Source organism: Rhincodon typus, chromosome 12 (assembly GCF_021869965.1).
Source record: "Rhincodon typus isolate 14 chromosome 12, sRhiTyp1.1, whole genome shotgun sequence".
Lineage (NCBI taxonomy): Eukaryota > Metazoa > Chordata > Chondrichthyes > Orectolobiformes > Rhincodontidae > Rhincodon > Rhincodon typus.
In genome coordinates, this window is record NC_063343.1 from 44,353,221 (window position 1) to 44,366,681 (window position 13,461).

A 13,461-nucleotide genomic window follows, 5' to 3' on the forward strand; every position below is an offset into this window, starting at 1 on the left:
AAAGAAGGGTCTAGGCCCGAAACGTCAGCCTTCCTGCTCTTCTGATGCTGCTTGGCCTGCTGTGTTCATCCAGCTCTACACCTTGTTATCTCTGGACTTATGCATTATTTAGGGTCTGGGAAGTGTTGCCAAACAGGTTCATAATTCTTTGAAGGTGGAGTTGCAGGTAGACAGGGTAGTGAAGGTGGCATTTGGTATGCTTGCTTTTATTGGTCAGTGCGTTCAGTATAAGAATTGGGAGGTCATGTTGCGGCTGTCCAGGACATTGGTTAGGCCACTTTTAGAATACGGTGTTCAATTCTGGTCTCCCTGCTGAAAGGGTGCAGAAAAGATTTACAATGATTTTGCTGGGATTGGAAGGTTTGAGCATAGGGAGAAGCTGAATAGGCTGGGGCTATTTTCCCTGGAGCGACAGAGGCTAAGGACTGACCAGGTTAGATAAGGTGAATAGCCAAAGTCTTTTCCCAGGCTGGGAGAGTCCAAAACTAGAGGGCATGATGGGAGAGGGGACAAGATTTAAAAGGGATCTAAGGGACAACTTCTTTACGCACAGGGTGGTGCGTGTATGAAATGAGCTGCCAGAGAAAGTGGCGGAGGCTGGTACAATTACAACATTTAAAAGGCACCCGGATCGGTATATGAATAGTAAGGCTTTAGACGGATATGGGCCAAATGCTGACAAATGGCTCTTGGTTAACTTAGGGTATCTGTTCGGCATGGACGAGTTGGACTGAAACATCTGTTTCTGTGTACAACTCTGTGACTCTGCAAGTATCCCCCCAATGCTGCGTGTCAGTCAGGATTTCGATGCTCAAGTCTTGGAATTGGACTTGAACTCATACAACGACCTAACTCAGACACAGCTGATAAGGTATGGTGTGTAATTACAAAGTTGTTCCCTATGTGAACTTGCAACAACTTAACTATGACTGATTTTGTGACCACGAAATTTATCGAACCATTCCCAAAACCATTTTCATCTAATAACTACACACATGTACCCTCTTAAACTGGTACAGATGCCTTGCCAGATGCGCACCTGAGCTCGGGAGTACCAGATTAGATTAGAAATTTCCACTGCCCTTGCTCAGGACCCATCAGGAATCTGAAACCCCCTTGTTCACTACCACAACAGGTGGCAAACACATCTGCTCCTGGCTACCAAATACCAGACGTGAAAGAATACAAATGCGATTCTCAAAAACGGAAATATTCCATGGGTTTATCCTTTGCTGGAGATGCTGTGGAGGAAAGTATCGTAGAGCAGAAGGGGCGATAAATCGATGCAGGGAGTTCTGGCTGGGTGACTGCTGGGCCTGAGGCCTACTCCCTTAAACTGCCTTTCTCCCTGCCACTCGCTACTGCCCGTCAGACTGTTCTCCCCGCGGTTAACCACCCGCAGTGAGAAACACATTTATCACTACCTGGACTCTCTGCCCATTTCGAACGGTTAAAGAGAACAAAACCAGCGACTCTCCGCCTTCGCCACAATCCGATGAAGAATGAGCGCACGGCGCCAAGAAGAAAGTGAAAGCTGTTTGGCCTCCAGCAACAGCGCCACCAACTGACCGGAGGACCTAATGTCACACTATCGTTCATTGAGACACAGACAACACAGGATTCTGCTTGTTCTTACTTTCCACGCTGCTGGTCACCGCATTCAAAGGATTACCCTACTCCATTTTTGTCACCTCCATCAGGATGTGACTGCTGAACACATCTTTCCTCTCCTCCACTGTCAGCATTCCACAAGAACAGTTTCTTCCATGGTGCCCTGGTTCATTCCTGCAACACTCCGAATGCTTTCTCACTCCCCATGGCACCTTCTCATGCAATCACAGAAGGTGTAACATTTGCCCATTCTCCTGTTCCCTCCTCACTGTTCAAGGCCCTGAAAACACCTTCCAGGGATACATCACAACTGCAAGGGCTATCACTCACTGAAAATGTAGCTAGTGTGCAGCCATTCACAGAGCAAGTTGATGAAAGCCCATTGCTGGCAGCAATCTTACTGCATTAATCAACTATTCATACCATATTTGAACTACAATGATGCACCAAAGATGGGCAGCTTGGTGGCAAGGACTATTCACTTTACATGTGGCTTATGACTGTTGGACCTGATCATGAATTGACAGCAGCCTTATAACATTGTGGAACACATGATTAACGTTATGAACAACTGTTCCATTGTCTGAAATTCCTTTCAGCATATTAACAAATTTGTGATGGTCTACTGCATTGTCTATAACCTTTTCCTCATGAGGGCACAGGCCTTGCCAGCAGAGTGGGCAATGTGTAGAAGAAGAGGCAGAAGAGGAAGAGATGGTGGTGACTTGTCTCTGAGCCGATTCTCAGACTTTGGTTCCTTGGTAATCTCATTGCCACATCATCATTGTTTTACAAGTCCAGAGCCTTTTCATCAATCTGCCACATGTCACCATTTCATCCTCTTGGCTTAAATCCTGAAATGGAAGACAGCACAAAGCAAGTCTTTTTATAACAACTTTCTCTGACAGCATTTCCAATGATATGTACAAAATCAAATTATTCACACTGCTGCATTTCTTAGTTGCCTGTTTTGAAGGTGTCTTTGCCTGGCCGAGTATTCATATGTAGTGTCAATGGCTGCAGCATGGCTGAAAGAAGGCTCGTAATCTTCACTGTTTTGGATTCATCTGTGATGTCATGCACAATTTCACTCTCCAGAGAGTAGACACATGAGCTATTCTTTCTCTCTGGCTTGCCTGCAGTCCACTTGTGCACTGAAGTGCTAATGCTATCTCTGTTTCACCTTCTAAATTATATTCAGTGCCATTATGTGAGCCTATCACCGCAGTAACATTATTTCTTTACAATGAGACACCACTAACTGGTCAGGTAGCAGATCTTGGGTATCTGAAAGTAGAAATGCAAAAGAGGAGGATTGAAGTGAAGTAAAGGAATGCGTTGGGTGGAAAGCTGGAGAATCATGGTCAAACCCTTTGCAGCTTGTACTACATATCAGCAGGAAAGGCTGAGGTAGGATTTTAAAAGTGTGTAAGACAGGAACATGCCTTCATCCAAGAATTCTCAGCAGTGCAGAATGCAAAGTCCACAATCACTACTTTGCAACATTTTCTCTCCAAAGGGTTCAAGAGATGTAAGTTTGCCTGTTACATGTGAGGTCTATGCTGCTCTCTTCTGCTATACACTGTCTTGTCCTACAGGAGAGAGGAAAGAATGTCTGTAAGTATACTTTAATAATTTGGGGTGACATGCCTGACATGGGTGAATAGCTGTAAGTATGTGAAAGTAGAAAGAGGTTTTGCCAGCCTACAGATAAGTGTGTGAGAATGAATGCAGCATCTGATGTTGGGCACGAGTGTTGGAATACCAAAGATTTCTGGTGGCAGAGTAATGGGTTGTGTGCATTACACAGTGTGAGGGGTTGGTAGGTTGATGGATAACACGAGACATTGATTGATACACTTATTGACCTTGCTTACTCATGTGCGACCATTGAATGTTTGCCAGCATTGCTGTCAGGTCCTGGGCACTGGACTTCTGGAATTTGATTATGTGGTCATTTATGCTCGCATTTCCTTCACAGGTTGTACATTGAGAGTATCCTGGCCCTCTGTGGAAACATAACCATTCTACTTCTTCCAATCTCTTAAATTAAAGCCTCCCACTACTTTTCAGAAAGCCATAAATCCCTTTCACTGAACTGTGTTTCATCGATATTTTTAATCCTTTCCTCAAAGCCTCTCACACAGAATTCCACCAGTTGCTCCCTTTAAGAAGAACAGGTTGCCTTTAAGAAATACTGTCTGGCTGCAATTTGATTGATTGATTGGTTGTTATCATGTACCAAGATACAGTGAGAAGTATTGTTTTGAGTGTTACACAGGCAGATCATACCATACAAAGTGTATCAGGGCAGCAGAACAGAGTGCAAAATATAGTGTTACAGCCTCAGAGAAGGTGCAGAAAGAGCGAAAGATCAACATTAACATTTGAGAGGTCTGTTCAAAAGTCTGATAATAGTGGGGAAGAAGCTGTTCTTGAATCTATTCATATGTGATTATGTTGGTTGCTTTCCTGCGGCAGCGAAAAGTACAGGTGGAATCAAGGAATGGGAGGCTGGTTTGCGTGATGGACTGGGCTGTATTCACGACTCTGTGTAGTTTCTTGCAGTCTTGGGAGGAGCAGTTGCCATGCCACACTGTGATGCACCCAGTTAAGATGCTTTCTATGGTGTATCTATAAAAAATTGGTAAGAATCCTTGTGAACATGTTGGACTTCCTTGGCCTCCTGAGGAAGTAGAGAGGTTGTTGTGCTTTCTTGACCATTACATCGATATGGGTGGACCAGGATAGCTTGTTGGTGACCATGAGTTGGTCATGCATTTTGTACTGTGTAGCAAATCCCAATCATTGAATTGACCCACCAGCATGATGTTTACATGCTGCCTGCATAAGCTCAACTGGGCCTTGCTTAATCATTCCTTATGATATACACAACTCTCTAATTGAATTTTAGCTAAATCCATTCAAAGCAAATCAGAACTGAAGGAGAAATGATGATGAGATAATGAAATATACAAGAAAAATGATTGGAAAAGAAGAATCAGACATGGGGCACAATCTAATAGGGGTCTGGACGCCATTGGCTATGGCAAGAAATTACCACAATCACACAAGACTATCGCCATGTTGGGAAAAACAGCTGCGTCTTTTAACTGGGTTCTGGGTGTTGAGGCAAAATTCTAGCTATACAGAAGCAAATTGTTTATCATGGGTGAGTACTGCTTGTTAATGATATTATTAACTGCTCATCTGACCTTATAAATTTGCAGCTTCCTGATTTACCACCCACTGTGGTAAACTAGTCACCAAGATAATTCAACATGCAAGTCAGAGCAGGTACCTGGTGACTTCAGCTCACTGCTCACTCTGGAGAACCTCCATGTTGGAAACAGTTGTCAGTATCTCATGGGCAATGGTAATGTACACTCCCTGTCCACGGGCATTGGCATCCAGCATGTGCCAGCCTTGAAGAAGCCTCATGGCACACCTCTAATCCATACACAGTGCTCTTTTGAATTTCAATGTTGCACCTCACAATGCAATAGTAACTATGTGTGTAATGCTGCAGCAAGGATACTTTGCTCTCAGCAACATGCACCCAGTTCATAAACTGAGCCACAATGCATCACCACCTGTTCACTTGGTCTGTTAGCACTCACTTACTTTGAGCCTCTCCAGATGTTTGCAGTATCCCTGCCTTGCCTTGCCTTTTTGTGCCTTGCCCCCTCGGCCTCATAGAACTGCTATTTTGCTGTTTAGCACAGACACAAAGCCAGGAAGCTTGTCATGGTACCAGCAGCCCGCAATCAAGTCAAGACAGATAGCCTTCACTCATGGGTCCTGGCGCACTAAAATAAGGATAGTGTCCAATACCAGCTCAGGGGCTTTGATACCAGTCAGTCAGCCTCTTGGGGTGGTCAATGTCAGGATCCTGTCCACATAAAGGGTGAGGAAACTAATGTCAACTAGCCCATCACTCTTCTTGGCTCTCCCTGTCCCACTGTGGGCCATTTTCCTCCTGGAATGACAGAAGGGCAGGTGGAAAAAGGAATAAAATTGGGTAACACTAATGCAGGTGGGAAGGTGTCCTGAGTGAGTGATTAGGCAGCGCAGAAGACATACATGGTTAGTGCTGTCAGGCATTGCGATGGGCAATAACAAGTAACAGAAGATGTTGCAGGCAGTAATAAGAGTGGGAGGTGGGTGCAGTAGCCAAGATAGATTGAGTGTGATGCATCGGAGAGAAGGTGGTGGCACTTACGCTGGTAGAATGGATAAGGACATTGACCTTCTTCCTAGTTTGCTGTGGATTTATCCAGACTGACACAGCACTAACCTGGGTGATAATGTTAAACCGGACCGATAGGGTCTGATATTGTGGCCTCCACTGCTGGTCCTGGGGAAAGAAGACTTCACTCGTCTGCATCATTTGTTAACCAGGACTTTCAAGACCCTGCCCTCAAAATAGGGAGCCAATTTATCCTTGTCTGCCATGTTAGTTTGTTTCAGAATACCCGGCAATGGCAAGCTGTTCCAGGAATAGCGAGTGATAGAATAGGGCTAGAGTTGTACAAGAGGGGCAATATGTGTGGGGTAGGTAGTTAATGAAGTGAGTTTGATACATGAGAGTCTCACTAGGCCTTGTGGCAAGAAACCCTCTAAAAACATTGACATAACTTGCATCTAGCCAAAAAAAACTGTAAGATATAGCCCATGGAAACCAATTCCTTACACTTGCCGTACAAGTAACTTGAAAGTAGTTACAACAAAAGAAAAGACATTTACAGAATACAGATTGAGCTCTGAATGTAATAATTAGTTCAATTTCTATTCTGTAAAATTCCTATTGTAATTAGTACTCTGTGTATTTTAACATTTTACTAGCAAACAGAATTAAGCTGTAATATTTTGAAGAAATAGAAAACTTTGATGCAATATATTTAATACTTAAGCCTTCTTTTATGCATGAACACTGCTCTACAGTGGGATATTATTTGCTCATTTGTCAGGTGACACTAAAACCTGATGTCACTTAGAGAGTTGGGAATTCAGACTCCAGCAGGGGCAGGTAATGCATTATAAATAACTTATTAAGTGCACAATCTGATGTTCAAATATGACTCATAAAAACATTGGCCAATGACCTACCTATGACCTACACACTGGCAACCTGCCTGTCCTCTGCATCACTTCACATAATGAGGCACAAAGTCCCAAAACACATTTCTTCATTGTTCTGTTCTTACCATTGTTTTTTACATTATTTTTGGTCATTTCTGTTCATTTCATTCAGGCATTCTCAATCAATATTAAACACTGATTGTGTCCCTTCATTGCTCATCAATTTATAGGAATACTCATATCCCATTGTAATTTGTCTCAAATGGCATTGTTTCATTTTTATGTGTTTAATAAATTAGTAAATGTTGATTTGTTGTGTAGACTACTTCACCCCATTCTAAAGTAGTTTGTCCACTGAGGGTTCCAGATAGTGGGCAATTTGCCTGCAACATTGTGTCCTCCCTCCCCTGAATCTTAACTTACTCATCACTCAGAACCCAAGTTTGGCCTGCAGCCTCCGGTCGTTATGTTGATGGCCACGAACAAATACAGCTGGATTTGCACTGAGGATCTGCATGTTTCATGGCAACTTTTGAGTGGCCCATGGCAAACCAAACTCTCAATCAATTATCTCGTACCTCTCCGTCTTTGGGACCAGAGCTGCAGAAGATTAACAAGGAACTCAGCTCCAACCTTGACTACTCAAAGTCTGGGGACAACCATCATAATGGTGAAGCAGGACAATGTGAGTAGGATGGCACCGAGCAGTGGTCCCTACACCAGAAAGCTGATCACTGGCATTGTTGAAAGTAGAAGGCTGAGGCCAAGAGGCTATCCAGTAATGTCAGAGGAGATGAACATCCTGACTAGCAGTATGTGTGAAAGCAGAAACCTCAGCTTGGTAAAGACCAGGAGAAAATAAATTAGTCCTCTTTGGCTCATTTCCACAGGGCTGGGAATGTAGAAGATTTATCTACATTATGCTTTGCAGATTCTATTTTTACGTTACATTTTGGGATTTTAATGCAATTCCAGATTTAACATACCATCTACATTCTCTCCAATTTTTACTGTTGCTGCATTGACTGCAGAGGTCCATACATCATGCAGTTCAGGGAGAGCACTTCATACCATACAAATGGTCTCAAATAGACCAGCAGACTCCATGTGTTCCCTCTCCAAGGTCGTCTAGGAGTAAGTGTAGCTGCAACAGACAGGAAGGTAGTTGGATTGAATGATGCCCTCAAATGCCCACTACCTGGACATGTTTATGGCTGTCTTGGCCAGACCCAGGAACAGCCTAACAAACAAATCCTCTGCCTTTTCCATCACATCTTCTGCTACCTTCCCTCCCAGCTCCCATACCCCAACACAAGCATATAAATTGGACACCATATGCTTCTTCTTCGAAGACCTGGACATGGATATAACTATGGAAGGCAGGTTATTACGACTAATGACTTCTATCAAGATGTCGGCAGAGTAGGACACTCGGGTCGGAGCTCCTCTGCTCACCAGTCCCTTTACCTTTTTTCTCTTTTTCTTCCTCTCCTCTTGTGGTTTTCCCTTTCCCACCCCCGCTGCCCCGAGAAAGTGGAGTTGTGGAAGGAGCAGGCCGAGTCTCACGGTGGATGGAGGGAGCGGGCCGAGTCCCATGGTGGACTGGAGCAAGCGGGCTGAGTCGCACGATGGATGGAGGGAGCACCGGCTGAGTCGCACGATGGATGGAGGGGGCACGGGCCGAGTCCCACGGTGTATGGAGGGAGCACGGGCCGAGTCCCACAGTGGATAGAGGGAGCACGGGTTGAGTCGCGCGGTGGAACCAGCACAGGCCGTGTGACTTTGTGCTCTGGAGCCTGCAGGCACACCCCATGAGCCCCAGAACACCACGAGCTGTGAGCCCTGGAGTAGTGAGCCTGGAGCAGCGCGGGGTAGAAGCCTCACAGCAGCACATGGGAAGCAGCCCTGGAGTAGCACACAGGCAGTGAGTCCTGGGACGGAGACCGGTGTGAGGGGACAATCCTTACCTTAGAACTCACCTTACAACACTGTAATGTTAACCCCTTCATATTTTCCTATTTTTAACTTATTTTCCTATTTTTAACTTGTTTTCATAACTGTAATTAAGCAACTCTACTGTATCCAAGAATTATATCTAGGTATTTGTACCTAAGATGTCACCGTAAGAAGGCAGATATTGTAAAAGCTTTTCACTCTACTCCTGCAATGGAGTACACGTGACTATAAAAGGATATTTTATGTATTGTATATTTGCTCATTGCCACCTATTCAGGTGAGCAGGGTAAAGTTAAAGATGGTGGGATTTATGAGAAACATCGGAAATTTTAATTTCTCATCTACTCAGATTGTACTTTCAGGAAAGGGTTAAATCACCTGTTTGACGAATCGAGAATTACTTGTTTCATATAATACCACTTCAAGCTTGATATATTGTGATTGAAATGCTCTTGAAGAACCATCCCATGTTTTGGTTAGTCATTTGCCTGCACTTGTAAAATAGTTATGCTTGCACTGCAATGTATCTTATCTAGTGTAGTGGTCTCCCTTTGGAATTGAAGCATCCAAATAATTGACTGACAAAGTGCAGTTTGTGATGTTTTTCTGTGTGAAGGGATAAATAGATTGTGATGGAATATCATTGGTGCAGCTTGACCTGTCTGGCACCCTTCTTTCTGCACAAAAGTTAAAATATAGAAGCTTTCCAATTTTGAAACTCATTATAGACATAATGGAACTGTTAGAAGAAAAGGAGCAGGAGAACAATTACCACTAAAGCTTCTGAAAACTCAACCTGCAGCGCAAAAAAGTAGAATGTAATGGTGCAAAGTGCAGAAGTAGTTTTAAAATTGCTGAATAATTGTTCTTATGCTGTTTTATTTTTAAAATGAATTTCAACATGCAACTGATCTCCTAGCAAACCTAATGCTAATATATGCTGTCAGGCAGTGCATTCCAGATCATATCAATTTTTTTTAGAATCATAAAATCCCTATAGTGTGGACGCAGGCCATTCAACCCATTGAGTCCACACCCTCCTTCTGAAAAGCATCCCACCCAATCCCTGGAATGCTGCATTTCCCATGGCTAATCAACCTAACTGACACATCCCTGAACACTACGGGCAATTTAGTATTGCCAATCCACCTAACTTCCACATCTTTGGACTGTAGGACAAAACCGGAGCGCTTGGAGTAAACCCACACAGACATGGTGAGAATGGGCAAACTGCACACAGACAGTCACCTGAGGCTGAAATCAAACCTGGGCCCTTGGCGCTGTGAGACAGCAGTGCTAACCACTGAGCCACAATGCCACCCCAATTTTTGTGTATTTATTTTTGTCTGGCTCTTAAACCAACTTTTCTTAAACCAATGCAGCATACCTTCAGGTGCTCAGTCTAGGTTATTTATTTAAATTCTAGGCTAGGACTTGAACCCACAAAATTGTCTATGCCGAGGCATAAATACTATCAATTGCCCAACTGATACCACTGTATTACACAGGTCCACTTCTGATATCACACAGCTCCTGATATTGCACAATTCAAAATTGGAGCTTTGTAATATTATTGCTACTGCAGTGGGAGCATTACTTGATTTGAAGCTTTTTGTAGCATCTATGATTCAAAGTGATATCCAGATATTAGGTGCCTGTAATAGGAATCTTTACATTTCCCAGTATGAACATCTTGATGAGCATAAAAAAATCTTGGACAAAAATCAAATCATGTAATGCAGTGGCACTGTGTCTCAGTTGTTTGATATATTTCTGGCTTCACTCAAACGCTTTACCAGTTAATGAAAGTTGTGTTATTATTAATCATCTTGATAATGCTAAATGATCAAGCACTTTTTGTACACCATGGACAAGGTAGCATCACCCATTAGACAGAGGTAAGTAACATTGTGCAAGGTCTTTGATTTACAAGCTGCACCCCTGCTTGGACTTGCTTGATCTTGGTCTGAAATAATCATTCAGCCATGAAGAAGATCATGATCAATGTTGATGTGTTAGGTTGATTTTAAAATAGCACAACTGATCAGGTAACTGAACAGTCTCTTAGGGATTAAAGACAGAATAATTGGCAGGTCAGGCAGCATCTTTGAGGAGGAAAACAGAGTTAGCATATCTATTTAGCTTTTTCCTCAGAAGGAATTTGCTTTATGCTGTGGACAGCCATGAATTGTCATAGATGTTTAGTTGAGAGATCACTATGAATGATTCCTTGAGCATAATTTTACGGTCTTCCCTGGGTGGGCTTTCTGGTGGGAGAATTGTAAAATTCCCCAACTGGCTTTCCCACCATCCTCTTGCACACCCCTTAACTGCCTTTAGTTTTATGGGGACCCATCCACATTGCTCCAATTGAGGTCCTCAAGTGACATTATTAGCCACTTCACTGCTGTCTCTTGCCCAGCCGGCCAGAAGGAGCTTGGTGGCAGGGAGAAAGTCTGGCATGTCATCTTGCTCCAGCTTCAAGCACGATAGAGAGGAGGCACATCCCTCAAACCCCTTGTTTCTACATTGGGTGCACCTCACCCCACTGCTCCCTCAAGACCCATGTTCCCTGCCCAGTGTGAAACTTCAGTATTTAATTGGTTTTGGAGATCTAGGAGTAAGAGTGCAAAACTCAATAAAGGTTGCAGAGGGCTTTTTAAAAACCATACAGAATTGTAGGCTTCATCAATATAAAACCATAAGATGTAGGAGCATTCATTGAGATCATGGTTGATCTGAAAATCCTCAACCCAACTTTCCTGCCTTTTTCCCACAACCCTTATTAAATCTAAGAGCAGAGAGGTTATGTTGCCTTTAAGTCCTGGGTGTCATATTTTAGGAAAGATGTGAATACAATGGAAAGAATGCAGAAAAGAGTTAGGAAAACTATTCCTGGGATCAGAAACTTTAATGATGAGAATAGATTGGAGGAGTTGGGCCTTTTAATCCTTGGAGCAGAGAAGGCTGAGCGGAGATTTGACAGAAGCTTTCAAAGTAATGATGGGTCAGGGCAGACTAGATAGGGAGAAAATGTTCCCACTTGTAAAAGATCAAGAACCAGATGGCGGATAAAAACCGAAAGAGCTGTGGATGCTATAAATCAGGAACGAAAACAAAATTGCTGGAAAAGCTCAGCAGGTCTGGCAGCATTTGTGAAGAAAAAAAATCAGAGTTAACATTTTGGATCTGGTGACCCTTCCTCAGAACTCAAAACACTTTTGAGGAAGGGTCACCGGACCCGAAATGTTAACTCTGATTTTTACTTCACAGATGCTGCCAGATCTGCTGAGCTTTTCCACCAACTTTGTTTTTGAACCAGATGGCAGAGTTTGAATGTCATTTTTAAGAGAAACAAATGTGAGGTGGAAACAAATTTCTCATAGCAAGTGGTTTGAATTTGGGGTGTATTGCCAGGAAGTGTGCTGGAGGCAGGTTCAGCTAAGGCATTCAAGATTCTATTTAAATACTGTGCAGGGTTATGGGGAAAAGTCCATAGGTTGGCAGTAAGTCACAATGCTCAGAGACTTGGTGTTCATACGATGTGTCGAATGGCCTCCTTCTGTACCATAACAATTCTGTATTTCTGTGATTCCAGAACTCGGAATCTGGGATCATCTTGTGGTCCCAGTTAGGGCCACTGTTGTCATTGACACTGTTGTGACTACAAAGCTGCTGGCTAAACAGATTGGCTGGCCGTTCTCTGAGGCTTGATGTTCATCTGGGTGAGGGGTACCCAGTTGCATGTCCAGCCAGTTAACACTTTATGGAGCATTAAATGCCTGGTAGGCTGTCAAAATTGGTGGGGATGCGGGAAATCACAATATCTGAAAAGTCCTTGCCCTACACTCATCTCTGGAACATCTGGACAACAAAGATACCTGTGTCAGGCTTCGAATTATTGACTGCCGTTCTGCCTTCAACACTACAACTCCAAACAAATTCATCACCTGGGTGTCTGCTCCCCCCTCTGTCACTGGATCCTTGACTTCCTCACCCACAGACTGCAGCCAATAAAGGTAGGTGACAACACCTCCTCCGTGATAATTATCAACACTGATGCCCTGCAAGGCTGTGTACTCAGCCCCTGTTATACTCCTTATATACACATGACTGAGTGGTCAAATTCCATAGCAACTCCATTTACAAGTTTGCTGATGACGCTATGGTTGTAGCTCGGATCACTGTGCCAACATAAATGCCACCATCTTCTCTTCAATTCCATATTCAACCTTTGTCACTGTATCCATCATCACCAAGGCTCATGCTCTAGCACTCTCATTTAAGCCTGTAATACCTCCTTTCAGTCAATGTCACCCACTCCTATCTATGACAGCACTAAGTCAGCATGCTCTCGGTGCCACCTATCCTCTCACTTAGGACACCTCCCTACTTGCATCAACAGCTTTGTCACCCACTTTCATCTAAATACTGCTTCTCTCACATTCCAGCAGGAAAACAGCCTCTTAGGGCAGAGACAGGCAAGACAGGTGGTGGTCTGTCTGACATTCAGCTCCTCACCTCATACGTAGAGAATATCCTGACTCTGAACACACTGAGTGCTGATAGACCATTTTTAAGGCCCACGACTGGTATCAGAAGCTGGTCTTGGGCTGGATCCCTTGAGCAAAGTCTATTCCCCCCTTGACTGAACTGAGGCTTGCTGACAACCAAGACAAGCCTCCTGCTTTTGAGTCTGTTACTATGCATGGATGCTATGACAGTAAACAAAGAGCCTGGATATGCAGACAACAAGGTGCAGGGCTGGATGAACACAGCAGGCCAAGCAGCATCATAGGAGCAGAGAGGCTA

The 13,461-nt window shown here is 43.7% G+C and overlaps 2 protein-coding genes across 7 annotated transcripts in view; both read right to left on the reverse strand.

The window, feature by feature from the left end:
- The window catches only part of ddx46 (DEAD (Asp-Glu-Ala-Asp) box polypeptide 46), a 223,793-nt gene extending 222,271 nt beyond the window's left edge, over positions 1–1,522 (reverse strand). For all 5 annotated transcript variants that reach the window (XM_048603511.1, XM_020511710.2, XM_020511695.2 and 2 more), the window contains exon 1: positions 1,425–1,522. In XM_048603511.1, the coding sequence (XP_048459468.1) occupies positions 1,425–1,441 (17 nt within the window). In that variant the 5' untranslated portion in view covers positions 1,442–1,522. The remainder of the gene's footprint in view (positions 1–1,424) is intronic.
- Positions 1–13,461, reverse strand: part of camlg (calcium modulating ligand) — a 26,317-nt gene that overhangs the window by 10,107 nt on the left and 2,749 nt on the right. The gene's annotated exons all lie outside the window — the stretch shown is intronic.